Here is a 27951-nt window from a genome sequence, read left to right as displayed (position 1 = left end):
GAAAGTCTATTATATTTGTATTATTTGAAATCTTTTTAGTACATGCTTATCAACAATAAGATTATTCCAATCTCTCTATATCAACATCGTTATTCTGTTTATAATTTTGGAAAATTAATAAAAATATTTAAAAAGAAAGAAAGATTTGATGCAGTTATTAATAAGAACTAATGTTTTTTTGTGTCGAGTTTTGTACGGTAGGCTTAATGCACACTGGTGACACTAATGATCCAGTACATCGAAAACAATGTGATCAAAGTTATGGAGACAATTATGCTGAAGCAGCCATTAAAAGGGTTGGAAGCTTAGCTGAAGAAGGGATCTACTGAAGTGGGTACTTCAGAAATGTAAAGAACATTTTGCCGCAAAGGGCGAGGCAACAAAGAGATCCAGGGAACATAAGACCATTTAAATTCATAACTCTGCATTGATGTAAGGAGTGATGTGAATGCATAATTTTGTGTATGTACGTGAATAATTTATGGTTTGTATGGGCTTAATTTAATTTGCTGAAGGCAAAGAAACAGTGCTGTGCATTTAAGAACATCTTTAAAAGCTGATTGTACCCTGTGGCACTTTGAAACTGCTGCTTTGTTGAGAGCTCTTGCCTTTAATTAAGGGTGTTCTGTTTCTTTGTTTGACTTGAATTTACATCTTCAAATGGGAACCCTCTGTATCATTCAACTATTAAAAATCAAAAACAAAAGATTCTCAAATAGTTTTCATTTAAGTCCAATATGAAAGCTGCCAAAATGCCACAGTATTTTGGCAACCCTTATTCAGAGATCACAGATACCTTCCAGCAAGAATGTTCAGATGGTGTTTGGACTTCTACGTATTACTGTCTTTGTCCACTATTTAAATGGAAGCAACAGGATGTTTGAAATTTGTGGGTTAATATTTCCAGTAAAATGGTTTTATACTGTATTAATACTAATTATGATATCACCTGTGAAGAATTCTTTTCATTGTCTTCATAAATGGCTGAGGAAGACTGAGCAATATGCTAGCAATAATGTTACCACTGCTTTGGTTGGCAGCAAGATTGATTTAGCAGAGAAATAAGAAGTACCCAGACAAAGGGGTGAAAAATTTTCTGAAATTCGGGATATGCTCATATGGTGAAAAGTACGAATCAAAATGAGATTTACTTTCACTGCTCCAACATTTTTAAATTGTGAGACTTTCTTACATCTAGTGGTGGAGAATCTGGTCCATGGGAGGAGAGTCTATGTAACCAACATGGGTGTTGAGTAATTCTCATCAAACAGAATCAGGTAGGTGCAAAGCAGAAAAATAGACAGTTTTGTTTTGGGACAGAGAGGAAACATCCAATTCTGTCCAATGTCCAGCTTCCTCTATTGGATAGTGGGATAAATCTGCAGATGCTGGATATTCAAACAACACACACAAAAAATGCTGGTGAACGCAGCAGGCCAGGCAGCATCTCTAGGAAGAGGTACAGTCACTGTTTTGGGCCGAGACCCTTCATCAGGACTAAATGAAAGAAGAGATAGTAAAAGATTTTAAAGTGGGAGGGGGAGGGGAGATCCGAAATGATAGGAGAAGACAGGAGGGGGAGGGATGGAGCTGAGAGCTGGAAAGTTGATTGGCAAAAGGGATACAAGGCTGAACATATACGCTGCATCCGCCAGAGAAAGCAGGATCTCCCAATGGCCACACATTTTAATTCCACGTCCCATTCCCATTCTGATATGTCCATCCACGGTCTCCTTTACTGTCAAAATGAAGCCACACTCAGGTTGGAGGAACAGCACCTTATATTCCGTCTGGGTAGCCTCCAACCTGATGGCATGAATATTGACTTCTCTAACTTCCGTTAATGCCCCTCCTCCCTTTTGTTCCCCATCCCTTATTTATTTATTTATTGATTGTTATTTTTTTATTCCCCCCTTATTTTCTCTCTCTTTTTTTCTCCCTCTGTCCCTCCCACAATACTCCTTGCCTGCTCTCCATCCTCTGGGCTCCCCTCCCCCTTTCTTTCTCCCTAGGCTTCCTGTCCCATGATCCTCTCCCTTCTCCAGCCTCGTATCCCTTTTGCCAATCAACTTTCCAGCTCTTAGCTCCATCCCTCCCCCTCCTGTCTTCTCCTATCATTTCGGATCTCCCTCTCACCCTCCCCCTTTCAAATCTCTTACTATCTCTTCTTTCTGTTAGTCCTGACAAAGAGTGTCGGCCCAAAACGGCGACTGTACCTCTTCCTATAGATGCTGCCTGGCCTGCTGCGTTCACCAGCATTTTTTGTGTACGTGTTGCAAAGCATTATTTCTGTTGGTAAAATTCTAATACAGTGTAGTATTCATGTTTTGCCATTAGATGACAGTATCACATTAGATATGAAAGTCTTCTGAACCTAAAACAACAAATTTTAGCACTAGAAGCCCAGTTTCTTAGCCTATTTGTATAACTCAGTTATATGACATTCAATGGCTTCAAAATCCACCACTATTTTAAAAAAATCTGCTTTCCCACAAGTGCCTGACCCATACATGACAAAAACAGCATTACACTGACTTTATTTATTAACAATGTAATTGTTTAATATCTTACATTAATCATAGAGTTGTACAAAATTGAAACAGACCATTCAACCTAACTCATCCACACCAACCAATGGACAACTTTCTGTATTAGCCCCAGCACCCAATCACTGGCCTATAGCTTGCTACGCCAAGGCAATTCAAATGCACATCCAGACACTACACAAGTACTGTCAGTGACCCAGTTTTCAGTATCTAGAAAGCACTGACTCAAGCAGTTCTTTCTAGATAGTTACAACTGTCAGAGTGAAAAAGAACCCCCTCACAAAAAAGACCCCAAAAGGAACAGAGACACTAACATCTGAGGAACAGATTAGTAGGCAGATTTTGGAAAGGTGCAAAAAAGATAGGGTTGTTGTCATGGCCAACTTCAACTTTCCTGATATGGATTAGCACGTCCTGAATGCACAAGGGTAAGATGGGGCAGGATTTGTTTGGTGTGCCCAGAAAGGAATTTTGACATTTTGACACCGTATTTTTTGACACACATAATTATGAGGTTATTTAGCAGTAACTTGGGAGAATAAATTGGGAGGAGATGCTCTCAGGGAAATGCACAGTGGAAATGTGAAGGTTGTTTAGGGAGTGTTTGCATGGGATCCAGGATGGGGTCCCATTGAAACAGGGAAAATATGATAGGGTGAAGGAACCGTGGTTGATAAGAGAGGAGAAACAACTACTCTAAGAGGAAGAGGCATGTTTAAAATTTAGGAACCAAAGATCAGACAGGGCATTGAGAGATATAAGGTAGCCAGGAAGGAACTTAAGAGTGGACTTTGGAGAGCTAGAAAAGGAGATGAGAAAGCCTTGGCAAATGGGATTAAGGAAAACCCCAAGACATTCTACATGTACAAGAAGAACAGAAGGATGACTTGAGTGAGGGAAGGACCTATCAGGGTTAGGAAGATCCTTAGCAAATCCTTTGCTTCAGTGGTCACCAGGGAGAATGATCTTGATGAATATAAACCAGCATAGAAGTGGATAACGTGCTGAAGCATGTTGAAGTTAAGAAAGAGGCAGTGTTGGAGCTTTTAATAAACATTAGGACAGGTAAGTCCCCAGGGTCAGACATGAAGTGATGAAAGAGGCTGCTACAGCTTTGAAAATGATCTCTGTATCATCACTGGCCATAGGATTAGTACCAGAGCACTGTAGGATGGTAAATGTTATCCCTTCTCAGAGAAAAGTAATGGAGATAATCCTGGGAATTAATGCCCAGTGACTTATGATCAGCGCTGGCGAACTAATGGAGTGTATTCTTATGGACATGATTATGAGCATTAGGAGATGCATAATCCTATTAAGGATACTCAGGATAGTCTGTGTCTCACAAGCTACTTTTAGGGGAAGTGTTGCGACCACTGGTGAAAGAGACGCTGAACTTGACTGTGTACTGCTGGATTCCTGGCTCCCTCCCCCCACCCCAACCCACCCTCAGTGTTGGCTTGCTGGGAGACAAGCTGGATTGCATTTGTCTATGTGTGAACTGCTGCGGGCTGTCCTTGCAGAAACGTGGCTCCAGGACGACATCCATGCACTATTAATGTACGGACCATAAAACTCAGGGCACTGGTCTATACCGTGTATCCTGTAGAAGGCGCAGAATATGTACGTCCTAAAGAAGAAGTAGGAATGATGCCACCGTGGCTGACAAGGGAAGTCAAAGCCAACATAAAAGCACAAGAGAGGGCCTATAATAGAGCAAAAATTAGTGGGAAGTTAGAGGATTGGGAAGCTCCTAAAAACAGAAGGCAACTAAAAAAACCATAAGGAAAAAAACATGGAATATGAAGCTACGTTAGCCAATAATATTAAAGAGATGCCAAAAGTTTCTTCAGATATATAAAGAGCTCAAGAGAGTCAAGAGTTGATATTGGACTGCTGAAAAATGACGCTGGAGAGGTAGTAATGGGGGACAAACTGATTAAGTATTTTGTATCAGTTTTCACTGTGGAAGACACAACCAGAATGCTGGACGTTCGAGAGTGTCGGGGGCAGAAGTGAGTAAAGTTGCCACTACTAGGGAGGAAGTGTTTGGAAAACTGAAAGGTCTAATGCTGGATAAATCACCTGCACTGGAGGGCTTGCACTCCAGAGTTCTGAAGGAGGTGGATAAAAAGATTATGGAGGCATTAGTAATGATCTTTCAAGAACCCATAGATTCTGGCATGGCTCCAGAGGACTGGAAAATTGCAAATATCACCACTCTTCAAGAACGGAGAGAGGCAGAAGAAAGGAAATTATAGGCCAGTTAGCTTGATCTCAATGGTTGGGATTATGTTGAAGTTGATTGTTAAGGATGTGGTTTTGGGGTGCTTGGAGGTATATGATAAAACAGACTGAAGTCAGCAAGGTTTCCTTAAGGGAAAATCTTGCCTGACAAATCTGTTGGAATTCTTTGAAGAAGTAACAAGCAGGATAGACAAAAGAGAATTGGTGGATGTGTGTACTTGGGTTTTCAGAAGGCCTTTGACAACGTGTTGCACATGAGGGTGCTTAATGAGGTAACAGCCCATGATATTACAGGGAAGATACCAGCATGGATAGAACATTGGCTGATTGGCCGGAGACAAAGAGTGCAAATAAAGAGAGCCTTTACTGGTTGGCTGCTGATGACTGATGGGTTCCACAGGGGTCTGTGCTGGCACCACTTTTCTTTACTTTTTATGTCAATGATTTGGATGATGGAATTGATGGCTTTGTGCCCAAGTCTTCACCAATACAAAGATAGGTGAAGAGGCACGTAGTGTTGAGGAAGTAGGGAGTCTGCAGAAGGACTTAGATTAGGAGAATGGGCAAAGTGACAGATGGAATACAGTATTGGGAAGTGTATGGTCATGCACTTTGGTAGAATAAACAAAAGCAGACTATTTTATAAATGAAAGGAACATTCAAAAATGTGAGGTGCAAAGGGACTTGGAAGTCATCATGCAGAATGCCTTAAAGGTTAATTAGCAGTCGAGTCAGTGGTGAGGAAGGCAAATGCAATGTTAGCATTCATTTCAAGATGACTAGAATATAAAAGCAAGGGTGGAATGTTGAGGCTTTATAAGGCACTGCTAAGGACTCACTTGGAGTATTGGGAGCAGATTTGGGTCCCTTATCGAAGAAAGAATGTGATGACATTGGAGAGGGTGAGAGGAGGTTCACAAGAATATTTCTGGGAATGAAAGGTTTACTATATGATGACAAATTATTGGCTCTGTGCCTATGCTCTCTGGAATTTGGAAGAATAAGGAGGCATCTCACTGAAACCTATCGAATATTGAAAGGCTTTAATGGACTGGATATTGAGAGGATATTTCCTATGGTGTGGGAATCTAGGACCAGAGGACACAGACTCAGAATAGAGGGACATTCATTTACTTTGGCTAGAGAGTGGTGAATCTGTGGGAATCATTGCCACAGGAGGCCAAATCATTGGGTATATTTAAGGCAGAGGTTGTTTCTACTTCATCTTAGCCTTCAATGCTCTGGCAATTCCAGTTAATATTTAAGAAATAGAAATCCACAATTACAATAACTTTGTATTCCATCTGCTCTGATATCTCTCCACATATGTTTTGTTCTATCTTCTGATGATTTGGGAAGTGTTTAATATTTCCCCAGCCAAGTAATGATGCCCTTTTTGTTTTTAATCTCTACCCATTTGGCCGCATTTGAAGAGCCTTCTTGCAGCACTGAAGCATTGCAATCTTTGGCTAACAGTATTATACTTCCACTCCTTTTACTCCCTCCTCCATTTCACATGAAAATGTTATACTCTAGAATACTGATTTGTCAGTCCTGCACATCCTTTAATTATGTCTTCAGTGATGACAACAATATCAAAGACATTGAGTAAATGTTTGGGTTTTCTACTGTATTAGTCATACTCCTTTCATTCTAGGTGATTGTATCTCTCTGAGCTCTTATTCCATCTCCTCTCTAAGTTTAAACCTTCCCCTAGAGCATGAGCAACTTCTACTCCGGTTAATGTGTAACTTGTCCCATTTGTACAGGTCCCACCGCCCTGAGAAACAGATCCAATGACCTAGGCACCTAAAGCCCATCCTCATGTACCAGCCCTCAGTCACCCTATCCCTCTGTTCCTATACTCACTGTCTCATGGCACCTGAAGCAATCCAGAGACTATAAACTTTGAGTATCTTCTCTTTAAACCGCTAACTAGACCCTTAAGTGCATTTTACTGGACCTCCTCCCTTTTCCTCCCTATGTGTGGTGCCAATGAGTACCACAGCTTCTGTTGTTCACCCTCCCTTTACATAATGTCCTGCAGCGCTGCAAGACGTCCTTGACTCTGACATCGGGGAGGCAACATAGCAACCTGGTATCTCACCCACCCCTCTTTACAATAGAAACCCTTACTGCTACAGCTGTCCCAGTCTATTCCACCCTACCCGAATACAACTGTGCCTACTATGGTGCCACAAATTAGACTGCCAGTGCTGCTCTCCCCCCGGAGGCCATTTCCCTCAAGTGCAACCAATAGGATACATTTGCTAGTGAGAGAAATGACCACAGGGAACATCTGCACCACTAGCCTGTCCTTCCTGATGGCTACTCGTCACCTCTCGTTCAGTACCTATGTACCCTTTACAGCTTTCTCAGCCTCCTGGCTGTTCCATCTGCAGCTCCAAATGCTCTGGTCAGTCTATCCTCTATAAATTTCATTGCTACTCCTTTTGACAGAGATTACACGGGCAAGGCTTCACACTGCATGCTGTTTATTTGAGATATAATTTTGCTGAGACATAAAGGAAGTGTAAAACTCACAGTATTGTTAAGTTACTAGACACTCTCAATAATTCCCCCTATATATTTATTAATCTTCTGTATTAGTCACTCAATTATATTATACATTCTTGCTTGCTCACATCTAAAGATCTGTGTGGTTCTAACTGACTTGACGTATAACTCATTGACAACACATGTAAGAAATGTGGCCCAGATGGATCAGGTCATCTGGAGCATCAATTGATTGCAATGTTCTGCACAGCACTTTGTCATTCTGCCTTAGAAATTATAATAAACAATCAACAATGAATTGACAAGTACGACAGCCTCACCTTCAAAAAGGAATGTCTCGTTCCAATGTGGATTTAAATTCTTTCTTTTCACTTTAGTTTCCAACTTGTGTTTTTTGTCAGGGAGCAGGTAGATTTTAACAAATGGATCACTGGTACCACTGAAGTCCTTTGCCGGGAGCTCCACAGCCTTCATTATTTTAACGGTGAAGGTGGATTCTTGGAAGTTGTACCCGACACTAAACTGAATACGACCAAGGTTCTCACGTGAACTTCCCTCATGGTCATCCTCAGAACCTGGTGACAGCTAGGAAAGAAAAATATAAATAAATCTGAAAATAAATGATACAGTAAATTCTTTTTTCATCCAAAAAAATCATGTTAAGTTTTAAATTTCTGGTAGGCTATTCATCTGATTCTGTATATGATGTTGAAAGAGGATTTATTTTACACCCATTTTAAATGTTTTCTACCCAAGCATCTCTATACCAGACGTTTCTTAATTTGTCCATGTAATTTTACATGGGTCAATGTAAATTTTATTTGATTGCTCCACTGTGGCACCTTGGAAAGCTGTATAACAGTAAAGGGAATAGCATGCATTTATTTAAAAACAGCTTATAGTACTTATTTGAATATTTAATGTGATATTACATATATCGCATATAGTCGTCCCTCGGTATCTGCGGGGGAATGATTCCAGGAGCCCCCGCGGATACCAAGATCTGCTGATGCTCAAGTCCCTTATGCACATCCTCCCATATACTTTAGATCATCTCTAGATTACTGATAGTACATAATACAATGTAAATTCTATGTAAATAATTGTTATACTGTATAGTTTAGGGAATAATGACAAGAAAAAAAAGTCTGTGCAATCATCATCGCTCTTCTGGGAATGCTGATGCTGCCTCGGCATCAGCCGATGCTGATTCTCCCGTGATATTTAAGTTCTTGAGGCTGTAGCGCTTTACATAGCTAGCCAGCCATCCCTTACTAGCCTTAATCTCCTTCCTCTCGCTCACAACACAAGTAGCGAACGAACGAGATGCGAGGCGAACAATGCTCAAACAACGAGTTCTGGAGAGAGACTGAGGATCTGTGAAATGGCTGGAAGCTACAGCAGGGTATGCCTATACATCACTTCACTCGTGTGGATTCAGCATAGTTTTGCTTTTTGGAACTTTCTGGACTTCTTTTTCAAATATTTTCAATCCACGGTTGGTTGAATCCGCGGATACGGAGGGCCGACTGTATATCGCTTTTGGTCCCTTATGTCCATACCTGGAAGTGAAGGAGCCTCAATCATGTTCATTCTAGTATCCATTTTGAAATAAAACTCAATTGAACTCAGAAACATTATTGGGGTCGCTGTGAATATAGATTCATGAAAGTATGCAATATAGAAATGGGCTTTTGAGATCAGCTAATCAATGCTGACCAATCTGTCTACCTCGGCTAATCCCATATATTTGTGTTTGGCCCATATCTCTATGAACCTTTCCTATCCATTTACCTGTCCAAGTGTCTATCGATTATTCATTATTATGTGGTTTTGAATATTAAAACATAATATGCAGTTTCAGTACTATTATCTCTTGCGAGGTCAAAAGCATCAAAGTGGTTATTGTCAAGTTCATTATATATACCAGCATTACTGTGTAAGTCAGGCAACAAGTTCAAGGAAAGAAAACAAAAGTAACGTGAGTTGAAATTCTCCGGATCTTACAAACCTGACTCTCAGGGTAGGCCCATTTTCTCTGCTTGCTCCTGCCCCATTGAATTTGTGTCTTCATACCTTGACTTCATTTTATCCCCCTTGGTTCAATACCTTCCCATCTGCATCCGCGCCACTTCCAATGTTCTTAATCGCCTTGCTAACTTCCAATTCACTGCCCTGACCACCTCCTTTTCACCATGGATGTCTAGTTCCTATATACTTCTAACCCCCTCAAGAAGGCCTTAAAGCTCTCTGTTTCTTTCTCAATAAAAGAACCAACCAGTTCCTTTCCAGCACCACCACCCTCTTCCATCTGGCAGAACTGGTCCCCACCCTCAACAATTTTTTCTTTGGCTCCTCCCACTTTTTCCAGACTTGAAGGGTAGCCATGGGCACCAGCATTGTCTCCAGCTATGCCTGTTTTTTTGTTGACTACATAGAACAGTTCACGTCATAGCTTTGAAAGCTAAGATGGAGCAGAATTTTTAAGGTTGTGTCCAGGAGAGGTTTTCAATGTAGAAGTAGACAGAAGTTGCCTAGGATGGAGCAGTTCAGATACGAAGAGAAACTGAAAAGGTTAGGTCTGTTCCTTTTGGAGCAGAGAACGTAATAGGATATATGATTGACTTTATATAAAACTACGAGTGATATAGATAGAGCAGACCCTTCTCCATATCATAGATAAAAATAGATAGGTTGAGGATAGGGGGAAGAGATTTAGAGGGGATGGAACAGAGAACATAGAAGAGTACAGTCCCTTTGGCCCATGATATTGTGCTAACATTCTAGCCTCCACCAATCCAATCGACTCCATTGCTCCTCTGTAGCCCATAACCCTCCATTTTTCTTACATGTGCCTATCAGAGTCTCTTAAATGTCCCTAATGCATCAACCTCAACCACCACCCCCAGCTTTACATTTCAGACACTTACCACTCTGTGTAATAAAAACCTACTTCTGACATCTCCACTATAGATTCTTCCACTCACCTAAAAAGGATGTCAATCGGTATTAGCCATTGTCACCCTGTGAAAAAGGGAAAGGCACTGGCTGTCCTCTCTATCTATGCCTCTTAAAATCTTATTCACCTACATCAAGTAGTCTGCCATCCTCCTTTGTTCCAAAAAGAAAAGCCCAAGCTCACTCAAACTTCCCTTATAAGAAATGTTCTCTAATCCAGGCAGTTTCCTAGTAAATCTCCCCTGCACCTTCTCTACTGCAGGACTGTGGTGAGAGTGGTGGAATGGGATGAGCTAGGATTCCCTGCATAAAGCTCTTTTAGATTCAATGCACCAAATGGCCTCATTCCATGCAGTAACCATCTTGTGGATCTTTTTCTGACATTTTCTTATTGTCATTGATGGAAGTAAAGGAGATTTTTTAAGGTGCATAAAATGCATTGCTGAAAATGGAGCAGGTTATTTAATGAAAACAGGATTTGTTTTCGAAGACAGCTCTATCTTTCAGAATCTATTAGTTGATCACATTCCTCAAGTTCATGCGTCAAGAAATTTTTGGGTGAAGCACTTGAAATCTGCTGATTTCCATGGTATTAAACCTCAATATGAATGGATATCTCCACAAGAGGAGAGGGGAAAAGTAGTTCAAGTGCAGAAATTACAAGATACACATGAAAGCATGTTCTCTGACTTTCAGTATGACTTGGAAGTTTACGAAATAATCCTGAAAGGAGAGGTCTTGAAAATATCAATTAGCAGAGATAATTAATGTGTAATCAGTTTTAAATTGCAATACTAAATCTTGTTTTTCCATTGGATACCCTCAATGTAACACATTTTATGTTTTTGCTATCCTGTGTGTCTACAACTCACATCAATAGTCCATAGAAAGGTTACGGTTTCCTGGGGAAAGAGAAAAGGATCTGTGTCAAAGAGCATAAATTGTCATTGGTTTAATAAGGTAGCAACAGCTGGATCAAGAAGTACCTCAGAAACACATAGATAATGAAAAAGCAGGTTGGGATGTAGGAATGTAGAAGATTTTTCACTGAATAGGTGATATGATTTGAAAACCAGGATGGGACTTCTAATGTAAAATTGATTAAACACAAAAAGCAAATATCATTCAATGAGGGTGAGTATTATAAGTGTTGGGACTTGGAACTGCAGAGAGAGATGCTCCAGAACTTTTGTTCCAATCTGGGACACCAGTGGCGACAGGATTAGAGAATGCTGTCCTCCAAATGGTGAAAGCATGGATGGGAAATCATGGTAATCTGCCAGTACTAATGTCCAGTACTGATTTATATAATGTCCTCCTGCTGAACTGACAAGCAGATTTATTCTTGCACCATTCATCACCATAGTGATTACAAGATACAGTAGTTTGCCTCATTGTGCAAGTCAGAGTTGGTAATGCTTTTTGTTGGGCAATGCTGCAAACCAGATATCACCCGCAAAAGTACGAAGGCTGTCTCTATAGGGGAAAAATATCTACTAAAATTCTTCATATTGTTGGTGAAATATGTGAATGAAGCAAATGACATAACAATCAAAAGGTATTAAATGTAAGACTAAACCTTATTTTGCTTCTGGTATGTCAGAAACAATCAAATCTGCAATATTTTGTAAAATCTATTCCCAACTAGAATTGTAGAGAAGATTTACTTGGATGTTGCTGGGTCTTCAGGAGTTGAGTTACAGGGAAAGACTGAACAGGTTAGGACTTTAGTCCTTGGAAAGTGAAGAGTAAGGGGAGATATGATAGAAGTTTACAAAATTATGAGGGGTATAGACAGAGTAAATGTGAATAGGCTCTTTCCTGTTAGATTAGGAGAGATAAATACAAGAGGATATGGCTTTAGGGTGAAAGGGGAAAAGTTTAGGGGTACATTAGGGGGAACTTCTTCACTCAGAGGGTGATGGGAGTGTGGAACGAGTTGCCACCTGACATGGTAAATGCGGGCTCACTCTTAAGTTTTAAGAATAAATTGGATAGGTACATGGATGGGAGATGCCTGGAGGGTTATGGAATGGATGCAGGTCAATGGGATTAGCAGAATAATGTTTCGGCACAGACTAGAAGGGCCGAATGGCCTGTTTTCTGTGCTGTAATGTTCTATGGTTCTATTATTCTAATGACACTTCTGTACTAATGATCATAGTGAATATACAACCTTGAAGATACAACCTTGAACCACAAACATTGCTGCTGTAGTTTTATCCTTAAAAAAAGCACTGGGAAAGCAAATTGCTCCTTTACTTAGAATCTATAAATCACTGTTCCTGAAGGCGTGCAATGGATATTTCTGAGTACCATGAATGTTCATCATGACTTCCTCTGCCATTGTACAAGGACTATAATAGCAGGTGAAGTCATGATGAACATTGGGAATGACAGTATGTAGTGATGGACAGTTCAATAGTTTAATAATTTTCTTCTGTGTAATATTCAATACTATCCTTCAAAGATATTTTGGTACTAGAAAAGCAACTACATGGCTAATCTTATTACATGAGTAAAATATCCCAATAGAAAGGCTGAAAATGAAATAAATCATTACCAGAAGAAATAAATGAAATAACATTCAAGCAACTATGACAACAATGTTGGGATCTGTTATAAAACATCCAGCTCTTTGAAATTAAACTATTTTCAATTCTAATGGCAGTAATTCTGAACTTTAAAGAAAAGACACTCTTGCATTCTTATAGCATCTTAAATTTTGCTCTGCAAATGTACTGAACTTTTTGACTTTTAATCACTTTTGCTCATGTGTGGAGAAAGATAACTGTGACAAATGCAGATACCCTATGAATATTTAAAAATTAAGTTTTGTAGTAAATCCTTTCACTAAAACCCAAAATGTACATACTTGGTGTTAAAGAGTTGGAATCATGAGGTATGCCCAACTTGTATCCCATTCACACATTCAAAATAAATTAATTAATCCTGCTGTCAGTCCATGTGTAAAATTTACATAGCATGCATTTGTTCATACATTTTGCATTCCTGAGAATTAATATATATTGATGAAAACCACTGTTAATGCTTCAATAAATGATTGGACCTTTTAAGCTTTCAATCATTTTAAATTTGTGTTTTCAGGATGCTTTCTGCAAAAATGAACTTTCAATAAATTCTACACTTTTCAATTACCATAAGAAAATAGATGATTTCTTGCTAGATCAGTTTCTCAGGTGATGTGGCGGCTGAAGGCCCGTAATGATTGATCAAGTAGCCAATCATTATGGGGCTAGAGCACAAATACACACTCACTAAGTCATCATGGCTCGTGACATCATTATTCTCATCTCACCTGTGAGATCTGCAGCCGTAACAGTGTGGTGTGCAGCAGTAACAGCAACACCAGCGAATACTTCTTATTAAAAACATAATAACGTTCCTAGAGTGTTAACACCTGCTCTGCCACAACGCCTAAAGAAAGACAGCAATCATTAAATGCCATTTCTAGCTTTATCGTGGTCGACCTGTTGGTTTCACCAGCTTATTCTGAATGTCAAATACATTACTGCAAAACCTTTCATCCTTTAATTCTGCAATGGCCTTTCACTATATTCCAAACATATAAAATTGAAGTACTGTACTACTTTTTCCCCAGGTGCAGCCTAACTTGGGTATTTCAAACAGTTCTTTTCCTTACCTCATTATCTTAGCTCTTTTTATACTGTGTAAAGCCATCCATTATCTCAGCATGATTACAGTCATACAGCACAGAAAGCAGCTTGTCAGCCTACCACATCCAAGCTGCCTTTATACCTATCTACACTTACCCAACTTACTCACATTGTACCTGCTTCCTTGACCCCACTCTCTTCACTTTCCATGGTCTCACTTTGCTCATGATACACCTGATGCGGTGTGCTAGTTTGTCACCCTTCCAGATCTGCTTGAACTCCATGCAGATATGTTCCTTTCAGATTCACTTAAGCTCCACACTGGTGTGTTTCTTTCAGATCTGCATCCAGACAGGATCATCCTGCTACCTCAATGCCTCTGTTGCCGTCCCATTACCTCTTTGCTCAATGTGGTTCGTGGTTCATTCTGGTTCTCAAACTGTTCATGTTTCACTCTGTCTGATGCACTGGCTCATCACCTTTTCACTTTGCTCGGTCCACTTCCAAATACTTTGCGCTTTCCTTGCAGCTAACTATGACACATTCATTAGTTTGTTGGCCTTTCTCTTTGCCTATTTCTGGTCCCGATGCAGTCTCCATGGTCTGCTAAGCCATCACTCTGTTTATGTTTTGATGTCCTGAAGAGATATTCAATGCATTCAGCCTATTAACCTCTGGAATTTCCGGCATTAGTCTCTCCTCACGTTTATATTAGCAGATTATTCATCAGTTTTAAGTAGGAAAGATAAATCCTGACCCAAATTTCTTACATTTTCCTCCATTTGCCGAACAGCTGCATATTTTCAGAATTTGCTGGCTTGTATTTCAGTTTTGCAGTGTTTGCAGTTTTCTACATTATACGTACATTTGTGATGTTATCTATGTTTTAATTGCTGAATCTGAAGACAGCTTCTCGACTGTTTTCAGTCCCAGTCTTCATTTCAATGTTTTCTGAATTAATATGCACATCTCATTCCAAATACCTGCAGAATTGCCTGATATACAGATCTCAAAGTACTTTTACTGAAGTAATACAGCCTGTGGAACTATATTCTATGAATGCAATACAATTGGGAACTTCCATTCTATTGGGGACTTATCCAATTTTCTTGCCCAATTAACTGTTTCATTGATGTCTTGAGCATTGCCATCTGCTGAATGGTACAGATTGATTTCAATCATGTTCCCAAAGAGAGGGCTATGGCTATACAGTTTTCACTTGATCATTTAGGGGAGAGGGCTGAGTAGTGGCAAACAGATATTAATACAGATGTTAGATGATGCCTTTTGAAAACTCAAACCAACATAGGACTTAAACTATGAATGGTAGGGCACTAGAAAGCGCAAAGGAACACAGTGACTTGGGGTTACATGAGCATAGATCATTGAAAGTGGAACTGATTATTGGACTGGGACATTATGTTGCTGTTCTATGTCATTGCTGAGGCCACACTTGAAGTATTATGTACAGTTTGGGATACCTTGTTAAGGAAATGGTTAATCTGGAAAGAGTGAACAAAAGATTTACGAGGATGTTACAAGGTCTGAGTTATAGGGAGGTTTTATTCCTTGGCAAGTAGGAGACTAATGGGCGTAGATAAGGTGGATGGTAACAGTCTTTTCCCCAGGGTAGGGAAATCCAAAACTAGATGCATAGATGTAGGGTGAGAGGGAAAGGGTTTAAACAGGACCAGAGCAGGTAGAATGAGCTGCTAGAAGAAGTAGTTGAAGCAGGTACAATTGCATCATTTAACAAGGTACATGGAAGGGCAGGACTTAGGTGGATGTGGGGAAACATAGGAAATTGGGGGGCTAGCATAGTTGGCATGGACTTGTTGGGCTGAAGGGCCTGTATTCCTGTTGTACTGCTCTATGACACTATTTGGAGGAAGTGTGTAGGCATCATATAAAAAAAAGAGGAAATAGCTCAGTACTTATTTCATGAAAAAATCTTTTTTGATCATTAAGTATTTCTCGGGAAGACAGGGACTCCCCAAAGAGAATAGTGGAGGCTCTTATATTTATTCCACTAACCTTGCAAAGGCACCATGGACCGAGAACCAAATTTGGAAATTTGGACTTCCAGTCTCAGTTCTAAACACAAGCAATTCTGTAGATGCTGGAAATCCGATGCAGCACACACAAAATGCTGGAGGGACTCAACGGGTCAGGCAGTATCCTTGGAAAAGAATAAATACTTCTTCTGCTTATTCATTCCCAAAGATGTTGAGTTCCTCCAGCATTTTGTGTATGTTCCTAGCCTCAGTGTTTCAGTTCCATGTTAGATAACATAGTTACCAACTGAACCTTCAGGGTAGTTGCGCTACTAATGAGTTTAAGCAGTGAGAACCCTGCTGTGTTTATTTTTTGCTATAATGATACATTTTAAACTAAAATTTCTTGCATCTATTATTTGTGCACTAGTGGCCACTTTATAAGATTCACCTATACATCAATGCAAATATCTAATCAGCTAATCATGTGACCGCAGCTCAATGCATAAAAGCATGCAGACATGGTAAAGAGGTTTAGTTGTTTAGACCAAAGATCACAATGGGGAAGAAATGTGATTTAAGTGACTTTGACTGTGGAATGATTGGTAGTGCCAGATGGAGTGGTTTGAGTATTCAGAAACTGTTGATCTCTTGAGATTTTCACTCAAAACAGTCTCTGGAGTTTACAGAGAATGGTGTGATAAACAAAAAAAAATACACAGTTAAGTGGTAGTTCTGTGGACGAAAATGTCTTGTTAATGAGAGTGATCAGAAGAGAATGGCCAGATAGGTTCAAGCTGACAGGAAGGTGATAGTAACTAAAATAACCATGTGTTACATAAAAGGTGTGCAAAAGAACGTCTCTGAAAGCACAGCACATTCAACCTTGGAGTGGCTCGGCTACAGCAGCAGAAGAACACAAACATATACTCTGTGGGCTCTTTATTAGGTGCAGGAGATACCCAATAAAGTGGCCACTGAGTGTATTTTGCACTTTTCCCAAATTTTATGGTGCGAGATAGGTTATTTCTTATTCTTATTTGCAAAAACAGTTATCCTTGGAAACTGAAACGACACAACTTTCAAAAACACACTCTCCTCAGTCTTGAACCAGAGGGAATAACTTCACTCAGCTTCACTCACCCCAGCACTGAAATGCTTCCACAAGATATTGCCTCACTTTCAAGGACTCTACAATTCATGTTCTTGATACTCATTGCCTATTTATTTATTATTTTTCTGTTTTCTTCACTTTTTATATTTGCACAGTTTATTGTTTTTGCGCATTGATTGTTTGCCCGACTTTGTTGTATGCAGTTTTTCATTGACTCTGTTGTGTTTCTTTTTAGCTACTGTGAATGCCTGCAAGAAAACGAATCTCAGAGTAATATATGGTGACATACATGTACTTTGATAATAAATTTATTTTGAACTTCTGAAATTTGAATTTTGTAAAATATTAAAATATTTTATCCCTAGAAATTCTGTCATTGACTTCTTCAAAACTATTTTCCACTCTTAGACTGAAATATAAGAGTGCTGTCTTCCTTGTTTCTTGGATATAATTGTATTATGAATAAAGAAACAATTAACACTTCAGGTCAGAGAACATCCATTAACTCTGCCTCTTTTTCCACCACTTGTTGAGTGGTTCCAGCATTTTCCATTTTTATTTCAGATTTCCAACCATCTGTGTTTTTTTTTTACCTCTATGCTTCTATTTATACTCAAGCAGGAAATAAAGTCAAAATGAATTGAAGAGGCCAAATTTTCCTACTATTAATGCAGAGTAAAATAAAACATACAAAGAACCCCCACCAAAATGAGTACAAGACTAATTTGGAGTCTAATGGTTAAATATCCCACATGTTATGATAATTAGCTGTGAGAACCAAAGCCAGATCAGGTTTGATCCTTTGCTTAAAGAGTTTGAAAGCCCATCAGTAATATAATATAACTAATATAATATCATGATTGCTTCGACAGGTTACTTTACACCTGAAAGTTTTGCAGATTTGCTTTCGTAGGCAGAAAGATACAAATTCCAATGATCTACTTAGAATTACAGCACACTATTTATTAGGACAGAATGGCAAGCATGAAAACACAACCTAGTTGTGTGCAAGTCCCTCTTCCTGCCACACACCTCTTACTCGATCCAAGGTGCCGTTCACCATGAGCCCATCAGGGAAACTTCAAAGACTAATCTCAAGCCCCAAAACGCTCTATTTTTATACCCACTCCACTGATAGGAAATGTTGCAGTAAGTGGACCCATACATTAGCAGCAGCTCAAATCACTGAGTCAATCATCACATGACGTCACTCTTCACGAGCCCTGCCCGTGTCCACCTGGCTTCCACATTCTCACAGTTGCATTCCCATAGTCGTATTACATTCTCATGGTCGCCGTATTGTATTCACACAGTCATAATCAAAGCTTCTGCAGCTAGTTCACGTACACTCAAGGCCGTCGTGCTGAAGACAATTGTTGCAGGCCACAGCCTCAGTTCAGTGCAGAAATGAGTAAGCTTCTTGAACAGAGAGCTGAACACTGGCCCCTCCTTTGCTTCTGGCCCCAACACCCTGACCTTTTCAATCTGGTCCAGCACTCAAATTGGCCAAACAGCGGGTTGTTCCTCACTCTCGGACCCAGGCCTTGCCGCTCTGATACCCTCCTGGGCCCATCCACACACAAATGGGAGGTATTTCAGCTGAGATGATTAATAACTCTTAGTAACTCCAATGGGAATCCATCCACAGATACACAAATATTTATAATGGAGTAGCAGAAACATCAGTTAGATTCTGTGCTAAAATAAAGCAATTCTAAACGATTAGTTTAAGAATATTGGTGGATGGCAAATCCAATGCCCATCTTAAACATGAGATCTGGTTTTTGCTTAGAGAACTGTAGACCTGAGGATCAAAGGATTATCCTAAATTCAACATCAGGAGATGAATTAGTATCTTTGGTAATTGATCAGGTAAGTCAATATTTATAAATGGTCTGCATGGATTATAAAAGAAAGGCCAGGTTGCACCAACCTTTCTGATATTTAAAAAAAATGGCCTTGTGGAGATATCATACATGCACTTTCAGTGCTTTACTGAGGTTCTTGAAAAGATTCATGACACGTGATGTCTGGCATCAGGTAGCCAAAACATTTGAAAGATGCTTCAAAGTAGGGTCAAATTAGGAAGTGACCTGACAGAAAATGAGAAGAATAGAAGCAAGGGGACCCCTCTGCGATCACTCTCGTACATTAATCATTTGAACTTGGAAGTTGTTGATATAGGATTAGCTAATGCAGATTTGGTGCAGGGAGCAGGATTATAGATAACCGCATGGAAAAGAGCCTCAAAATACATAAAGTTATCAAGTAGAACATATGGTATTAAATTCATATGGTGTACCAAAATACTACAGGATCTGGACAAGATCCAGGCTTGGGCTGACAGGTGGCAAGTAACAGCTGAGACACACACGTGCCAGGCAATGACCATCTCCAAAAAGAGAGGCTCCAACCATCATCCCTTGACATGCAGTGGCATCACCATCACTAAATCCCCTACTATTAACATCCTGGGGTTACCATTGACAGGAAACTGAACTGGTCTAGCCATATAAACACCGTGGCTACCAGAGCAGGTCAAAGGCTAGGAATTCTGCGGCATGTAACTCACCTCCTGACTCGCCAAAGCCTGTCCACTATCTACAAGGCTCTGGCCAGGAGTGTAATGGAATACTCGCCACTTGCCTGGATGAGAGCAGCTCCATCAACACTCAAGAAGCTTGACACTATCCAGTACAAGGCATCCCATTTCATTGGTACCCCTTCCACAAACATCCAGTCCCTCCACCATTGATGAGCAGTTGCAGCAGTGTGTAATATCTACAAGGTGTACTGTAACAACTGTGACGAGAATACACATAAAATTAAGATGTTTGCTGGCCTGGGTTAGCATCAGTGACATCAGCAAGTGGTCTGCCACCTGTCCCCAGGGGAAGGAGAGATAAGGAACAATGGAGCAGCGTCTGGAGATGTGTAATGAAGGGACGGGGGAGAGAGAGCTGTCTGGAGCGGCTCCCCCCTTTTGAACCTTGAACTGTTTGAAGTGATGGACAGGCGATACCCCAGCAAGGGGATAAAAAGGGACCGGTTCGCTAAGGCAGAGCACACACGCCACCCGAGGTAACGAGACCCTGGAAGTGGTACGCCTCTCACGAGTCGGTGGGAAGTATCAGACAACGGCCAGGGTGGAAAGGTACGATCAGCGGGAACCCGGTGTGTGTCCGCCCTTGCCTGGGTGCCGGGTTCACTGCAGAGGATCGACCGCATCTGGAGGAGGGGTCACAGTCGGTGACCTCAGGTGACATCACCAAGGACCCGCCCAAAAGCTGCTTGTGAGCCATATCGCCGGTCTGTGAGTGGAAGCCGTGTCTGAATGATCAGTTGTTCCTGTTCCCTCTCTCTCTCCCCCCACATTGTCCATCGCCATGGCAATGATTACTGCGAACTGAACTACTAAACTGGACTGAACTTTGAGTCACTTTGAAATTTGGTCATTTACCCTTAGACAACGATAGAGCTTGATTGATGCTGTTATCTTAATTCTGTGCACATGTGTGTTTATCATCGCTGAACTGTTGCATTTATTATCCTTTTGATTACTGTGTTGCTTGTTTCTTTAATAAAACTTTCTTAGTTCTAGTACTCCAGACTCCAACTGAGTGATCCATTTCTGCTGGTTTGGCAACCCAGTTATGGGGTACGTAACACAACACAGCAAAGTTCCTAAGGCAGCACCTTCCATACTCACAACCATTGCCATGTAGAAGAATGAGAACAGCAGATACCTGGGAACACCACCACTTGGAAATACCCCTCCAAGTCACTCATCATCCTGACTTGGAAACATATTGCCATTCCTTAATTGCCATTGGGTCAAAATCATGAAATTCCTTCCCTAACAGCACTGTGGGTGTACCTGCACCTCAGGGACTGCAGTGGTTCAAGAAGGCAGCTCATCACCACCTTCTCAAGGGCAACTAGGGATGGGCAATAAATCCTGGCTTAGCTGGCGATGCCCACATCCTATGAATGAATTTAAAAACAGTATAGTATATTTCGAGGAATATGGAGTCATTCATTGGAAGCTAAAGAACAAAGAAGTTTGACTGATATGAAGTTATTGATAAAGACCTATTAGGCAAAATAAACCTATTTCTGAACTGTAAAATCCGTGATTACAAAGCATAAGTTACTAAAGTAGCAGCATGTTAATAAGGACAAAAAGAATAAGAACAAAATACCTGATTTCAGTTCAAAAATAATACAGCAGTGTTGAGCTTACACTGAAGTTTATTAGACCAAACCTGGGAACAACTTACAGAACAATGGTCTAGAATGAAGGCAAATGTGGTATTTTGAAGTTCATTTCATGTGAACAATTCAAGCAGATAGAGCTAAGATATTCAAGCTTTGATGAATACTAGAGGGACAGGGCAATTGTCCAGAATGCACACCATTAGGAGGATGGAACACATGAGAGAAGTGTTAAAAATGGAGCAGACTAAGTGTGCCGCATGGCCTAGTTCTGCACAATGCATTTGATGCCAGTGTCTGTGACTGACTCTGCTTATCTCTGCATCAAACTTCAATCATTTCCAATTTAACAGCCCACATCAGGGAAGGAAGGGCATGAAACTGACACTGTTAGATGGGTTCAAAGAAGAGCAGAGATTCAGTTCCAAGAATTGTCCAAACCCTGCTGTACAAAAATGACCAATAAAATGAGCTGTATTTAATTAAAGGTCAACAGATTTAATCATAAAGTACTTTCTCTGCAGCTTCTGTACTACTGCAAATATTTATTGAATTCTTTTCTTTCAATAGTTAATTGATCACAATCTAGTTTAATTGAAGTGACCTTCTCACTGGCAAATGCGTTGCTGCTGACTTAAAACATAGAAACATAGAAAATAGGTGCAGGAGTAGGCCATTCGGCCCTTCGAGCCTGCACCGCCATTTATTATGATCATGGCTGATCATCCAACTCAGAACCCCGCCCCAGCCTTCCCTCCATACCCCCTGATCCCCGTAGCCACAAGGGCCATATCTAACTCCCTCTTAAATATAGCCAATGAACTGGCCTCAACTGTTTCCTGTGGCAGAGAATTTCACAGATTCACCACTCTCTGTGTGAAGAAGTTTTTCCTAATCTCGGTCCTAAAAGGCTTCCCCTTTATCCTCAAACTGTGACCCCTCGTTCTGGACTTCCCCAACATCGGGAACAATCTTCCTGCATCTAGCCTGTCCAATCCCTTTAGGATTTTATATGTTTCAATCAGATCCCCCCTCAATCTTCTAAATTCCAACGAGTACAAGCCCAGTTCATCCAGTCTTTCTTCATATGAAAGTCCTGCCAACCCAGGAATCAATCTGGTGAACCTTCTTTGTACTCCCTCTATGGCAAGGATGTCTTTCCTCAGATTAGGGGACCAAAACTGCACACAATACTCCAGGTGTGGTCTCACCAAGGCCTTGTACAACTGCATTAGTACCTCCCTGCTCCTGTACTCGAATCCTCTCGCTATAAATGCCAGCATACCATTCGCCTTTTTCACCGCCTGCTGTACCTGCATGCCCACTTTCAATGACTGGTGTATAATGACACCCAGGTCTCGTTGCACCTCTCCTTTTCCTAATCGGCCACCATTCAGATAATAACTTTGAAGACATCAACCAGTAAAACTTCAACAGACTGAGATGTGGGTTTCCTATTTCCCAATACCAGTCATTGAAGCATTTCAGAGACAGAGCAATGATAACCAGCAGCAGTAGTGTCATCATATTGGTTGCGCAGGAAACAGACCGAAGAACTGAAAGGACAGAAATCAGAAAGTTTAAAAAAAAATTGGAGAGTTTCCAAATTAACAGAAAATCACCTGAGAAGAACATATAACTAATATGTGCAAATCAAATGCTAAACCAGGCACAAAGAAAACAGAAGCTAAAAGGAAAAGAATAGGTTAACAGCAAAAGATAAAGGAACAACTGAAAGAAAAAAGTCTCTAATAGAATGAAAATATGCACACTTATTTGCTAAAGTCAATTTCAGTAGCATGGTGTTTCAGTGGTGGAAAGAAAACATTTAATCTTTCAGCCTGATGAAATTTCATGTGAATATTTCACCATTATGTTTGACCTGAAAAATGTACTGTATAGAGGTTTCTTGACTTCCTAAGTATTTTCAGGATATTTAGTATTTTGTATTTTAGATTTCCACGTGGTACGTTGCTTCTGTTACTACCCTTGAGCATATTTTCTTCTTGTCAGTGGCTTCATTGCAACAGTGGGGCACAAATAAAGAGCAATTTTATAAAGCTAATGCAGCAGTGTGAATCAAATAACAACTAGTACATGCTTAACCATATGTGTACCACTGGCAATGCAACCATTGCAGCTTTGTGCATGAGGAACAGTGAGCACCACTGGCCACTCCACTGTTTTTGAAAGGAAAATTAATCTTAAAATCACTGATATTAATAACTGATGGGGCAAATCAAAATACATATATTAAAGTGTGCTTTGCTTGGAATTACAGAACTTATAATTATTGCTTTTTCCTTTTAACACCAGGTTGAATAACAATATACCACACTTTCACCATTGTATTGCCTCAGTCATTATTTTAACTGCTTAAACGTTAAAACATCTTATATCAATTCAATTGCATCTAGTAAAATCTAATTCATCTCTAAATTGAAGCAAAATGTACACATAAGCTAAACAGTTTTAACAGCTGTATAATCATAGAAATAGATTAATTACACATTTAGACTACCTTACATCTTATCTTTGATCTGGAATCCTGGTTTATTATATTAAAAGCAGTAAGTGGAATTCCAAGTTTAAAAGCTACTGCAAGGAACTGCATTAAAAAATGGGCTCCTATTAAATGTGAGACAAGGAGCAATATTACCTTAATTGTGACATAATTTTTCCCAGGTTTGGAAAAAGGACTTGTGACCAGAATGTTGCTTAAGCAATTCTCATCTGATTTAAATCAGGGGTTTGGAATGACATTCAAAATAGACAGAACTTAGCCAACAAGTGTTAGTTCATGGGTAACAGATTATCATAGAGAGCAAACAAGAGACTAATTCCTCATGTTTGCGTTTTTAAAATGCACTACTGTGAAGCCTCTTCCAGTGATGCCTACACTGAAGGAGTTTAAATCTTCTCTTCGACAGGAGTTTAGTGAAACACTCTCTCACTGCTCCCCATCTATAATTTCTTTGCCCTTCAACTTTTCAATCACGTTTTGACTCGCTTCTACAGCCATATATCCTTCCTTGGAACGTGTCTCTGCTGCCAACTTACTCTAGTTGGCTTTAGGATTCGTTTTCGAGCCTCTCAATTTGGACCTTCTGAGGATCCCAGGTACTCCTCTACTGTCAAGATGAAGCCACATTCAGGTTGGAGGAACAACAGCTTATATTCCATCTGGGTAGCCTCCAACCTGATGGCATGAACATTGACTTCTCTAACTTCCGTTAATGCCCCACCTCCCCTTTATTTATTATTATTTTTCTTTCCCTTTTTTTTCTCTCTTTTTTCTCCCTCTGTCCCTCTCACTATAACTCCTTGCCCATCCTCTGGATATTTTCCCCCCTCCCCCTTTCTTTTTCCTTAGGCCTCCCATGCCATGATTCTCTCTCTTCTCCAGCCTTGTATCCCTTTTGCCAATTTACTTTCCAGCTCTTAGCTCCATCCCTCCCCCTCCTGTCTTCTCATTTCAGATCTCCTCCTCCCCCTCCCACTTTCAAATCTCTTACTATCTCTTCTTTCAGTTAGTCCTGACAAAGGGTCTCGGCCTGAAATGTCACTGTACCTCTTCCTATAGATGCTGCCTGGCCTGCTGCGTTCACCAGCATTTTTTGTGTGTGTTGCTTGAATTTCTAGCATCTGCAGATTTACTTGTGCTTGCATTAAAGAGACTAAATCTTATTATTTTTACTTCTTCTGCATTTACTTTTCTTGCTGGGAATGTACTTTTGGAAGTTCAGCTTATGTATCAGCATCCACCCACCACTGGCATTTTTGCCCATTAAGGCTGATGAAAAGTACAAACCTTATATTGAAAATCTGGGATATGACCCTGAATTGCTATAGTACAGAGTTAAAGCCCGAAACATTTGCTACAGATATGCCAAGTTTTCTTTTGAGGAAACTTTGTTTATGTTCCTCATATTTTTGTTTTGTATAACATAAAATTACAAACTATTATTTTCTACATTAACAGGAGTTGATAAAACTTCAGTCACCAAACAATTTCAATTGTCACTTAACTGCATTGGGGTGATTCCTATGAAAGAAGGAAAAATTCTTTGAGGGGAGTTGGAAAAGCAAGTGGAGCCCCCATTTCCAGCCTCAAAAGCACATACGATCCAGGAGTGGCACAGTTTGTTGTACCCACAGGGCTTTTTCCCCTCTGGCCAACATACTTTAGCTACAAGCTTTGTAGTGCATTAAAATGCTAGTTTAATGCCCTGCTAAATCAATGTGGTATTCCATTATATTGTCATCACCTCTCCAGACTATCTTTGCAATAAGATTGCCAATTAACCTTGCTTAACTACTCAATCTGAAGCAGCTGATTCTCCTAATACTCCAGTCAATAAATGTTGGTGCTTTATATCAGCGGTGTCCTCCTTCTTCAAAGAATGGGGTCTCCCTACCTCCATCATTGATTCTACCCTCATCTGCATCTCCTCTATTTCCTGGACATCTACACTCACCCCATCTTCCTGTTGCCTTAACAGTGATAGAGCTCCTCTCATTCTCACCTACCACCCCACGAGCTTCCATATTCAACACATTATTCTCCGCAGCGTCCACATTCTTCAATAGGATCCTACCACCAAATGCATCTTTATCTCCCCCTCCACTCTCCGCTTTCCATAGGGATTGTTCCTTCTGTGATTCCCTTGTCAATTCATTCCTCCTCATTAATCTCCTTGCTGGCACATATCTCTGTAAGCCACAGAAATGCTAGACCTGCCCATTCACTGACTTCCTTACCTCCATTTAGGATCCTAAACATTCCTTTCAGGTGAGGCAAAACTTCATCTGTAAATCTACTGGGGTTGTCTGCCATCATATCCAGTGCTCCCAATATGGCCTCCTCCACACTGGTGAGATCCGACATAAACTGGGGCATGGCTTTGTTGAGCACCTCCATTCCATCCACCAAAAGTGGAGATTCCTTGTTGGCCAACTGTTTTAATTGAAACCCTCATTCCCATTCTTTTGCCATGATGAGGCTGCTCTCAGGGTTCAGGAGAAACACCTCATATTCTCTCTAGGTAGCCTTCAACCTAATGGCACGAACATCGATTTCTCCTTCTGGTAATTTTTCCCCCTCCTTCTTCCCTCTTCTTCTGTTCCACACTATGGCATCTTATCTCTTCTGGGCACCTTGCCTATAACCTCCCCTAGTGCCCCTCCTTTTTCTCTTTCTCCTAAGTTCCACTCTCCTCTCCCATCAGATTCCTTTTTCACCAGTCCTTTACCTTTCCTACCCACCTGGCCTCACCTATCACCTTCTAGCTAATCCTCCTTCCTCCTCCCCTACCCTTTTATTCTGGCATCTTCCCCCTTCCATTCCAGTCTTGAAGAAGGGTCTTGGTCTGAAACATCGACTGGTTATTCATTTCCATGTTGCTGCCTGACCTGCTGAGATCCTTCTGCATTGTGTGTGTGTGTGTGTGTGAGAGATGTTATTTAGGTATTTCTCAAAGTTAGTTTTGAACTGATCTTAAATTTTGAATATGACAGTGTAAAGTACAATCAATATCTATCCTTTACTCCCCATCCTCTCTGCAAGTTACAATGTTCTGCCTTTCCTAAATCTGATGAAGGGTTTTTATGTTGAAACATTAACTGTTTCTCTTTCCACCCATGTTGCCTAACCTGCTGAGTGTTTCCAACATTTGCTGTTTTTATTTCACTACTTACTCCTCTCAGTCCACAGAATATTCTTAAACTCTTGCATTTTCAATACAGTGCGCTTTTTTTGCATGCAATTTTTAAAATTATGAGTTGGAATCACACAGAGGGGAGTGATACCTCGGTCTCTATCACTTCATATCCCTTTCCATTTTAAATACCCCCATTATGTTTTGAAATTTGTCCTCAAAATACACCTTTCCAAGTACGACTGAATTTATACTGTTTCATCACCATTGCTGCACTCTCAAGGTCAGCGTATTTTTGCGATGTATTTCTTGAATCATTTTATGATCACTACTTCAGAATACCTATAAATTTAATTAAACAATTGATATTTCTGTGGGTAATAATTAAACTTCGAAGGATGAATGGGAGTTTCAATATAGAACACAACCTAAGAATAAACTTTAGTAACGTAAATAGCCAAATGGGTATGGTATATTGTGAAGCACTATCTCCAAGTACTAATTTTAATAATAATAAAGATACAATACTTCCCATCTGACAACTCATTATATATATGACTAATTAATATTTCAATTTTGCTTATACTTGTAATACAGTTAAAATGCTGGAGGAACTCAGCAGGCCAGGTAGCATATAGGAAAAGAGTACAGTTGATGTTTTGGGCCGAAACCTGTCCTGCTGAAGGGTTTCAGCCTGAAATGTCCACTGTACTCTTTTCCAAGATGCTGCCTGGCCTGCTGAGTTCCTCCAGCATTTTGTGTGTGTTGCTCGGATTTCCAGCATCTGCAGGTTTTCTCTAGTTTGTAATACAGTTATCTGTCAGAAATATAGCAATATATCATAGAAGAATCACACCCACTATACACTATCTGTAAGATCTCATCAACTCCAATTTTGTCAACATTAGAAAGCAGAAAAACTGAATGGGACAGAGACAAGCACGAGAAAATCTGCAGATGGTGAAAATCCAAGTAACACACACAAAATGCTGGAAGAACTCAGCTGGCCAAACAGCATCGATGGAAAACAGTATAGTCGACTTTTTGGGCCAGGATCCTCCAGCT

General features: G+C 40.2%; 1 protein-coding gene across 3 annotated transcripts in view; it reads right to left on the bottom strand.

Annotated features, from left to right (window-relative positions):
- The window catches only part of syt7a (synaptotagmin VIIa), a 572706-nt gene that overhangs the window by 30345 nt on the left and 514410 nt on the right, over positions 1–27951 (bottom strand). For all 3 annotated transcript variants that reach the window (XM_063062024.1, XM_063062025.1, XM_063062026.1), the window contains one exon: positions 7631–7895. In XM_063062024.1, the coding sequence (XP_062918094.1) occupies positions 7631–7895 (265 nt within the window). The remainder of the gene's footprint in view (positions 1–7630; positions 7896–27951) is intronic.

Source organism: Mobula hypostoma, chromosome 11 (assembly GCF_963921235.1).
Source record: "Mobula hypostoma chromosome 11, sMobHyp1.1, whole genome shotgun sequence".
Lineage (NCBI taxonomy): Eukaryota > Metazoa > Chordata > Chondrichthyes > Myliobatiformes > Myliobatidae > Mobula > Mobula hypostoma.
This window is presented reverse-complemented; position numbering and strand designations above follow the sequence as displayed.